This window comes from Colobus angolensis, unplaced genomic scaffold (assembly GCF_000951035.1).
Source record: "Colobus angolensis palliatus isolate OR3802 unplaced genomic scaffold, Cang.pa_1.0 Scaffold190, whole genome shotgun sequence".
NCBI lineage: Eukaryota > Metazoa > Chordata > Mammalia > Primates > Cercopithecidae > Colobus > Colobus angolensis.
In genome coordinates, this window is record NW_012115044.1 from 2,752,976 (window position 1) to 2,753,312 (window position 337).

The 337-nt window shown below is 52.2% G+C and overlaps 1 protein-coding gene across 1 annotated transcript in view; it reads right to left on the reverse strand.

Annotated features, from left to right (window-relative positions):
• Positions 1 to 337, reverse strand: part of LOC105510758 (epidermal growth factor receptor substrate 15-like 1) — an 82,370-nt gene that overhangs the window by 12,067 nt on the left and 69,966 nt on the right. The window contains 1 exon segment of the mRNA XM_011940662.1: positions 44 to 320. Coding sequence (XP_011796052.1) covers positions 44 to 320 — 277 coding nt within the window.

Genomic DNA, 337 nt, shown 5'->3' on the forward strand with positions numbered 1-337 from the left:
GGAAAGTCTGCAGAACCAAGCTGGCTTACAGGTGTACTTTTACCGCTGGGCGGTTTAGGCCGTGGAGGAGCGGGTTTCTTCGGAGGCAGAGCAGCAGTGTCCTGTTTACTTTTAAAGGGGTCATCTGAGAATCCTGCCCCTCCCAAGGAGGAGGTGAAAGGGCCAGAAGGTGGCGACTTGGACATCTGGCTGAAGTCGGCAAAGCCTTCAGCACTATTGAAGGACCCACTTCCGAAGGGATTTAAGGTTCCAAAGGGATCTGATCCTTTTGAGGAGACATTGGAGGATGAAAAGGGATCACTGGATTCAAAGGGGTCGAGCTTCGAAGGTAAGGAAG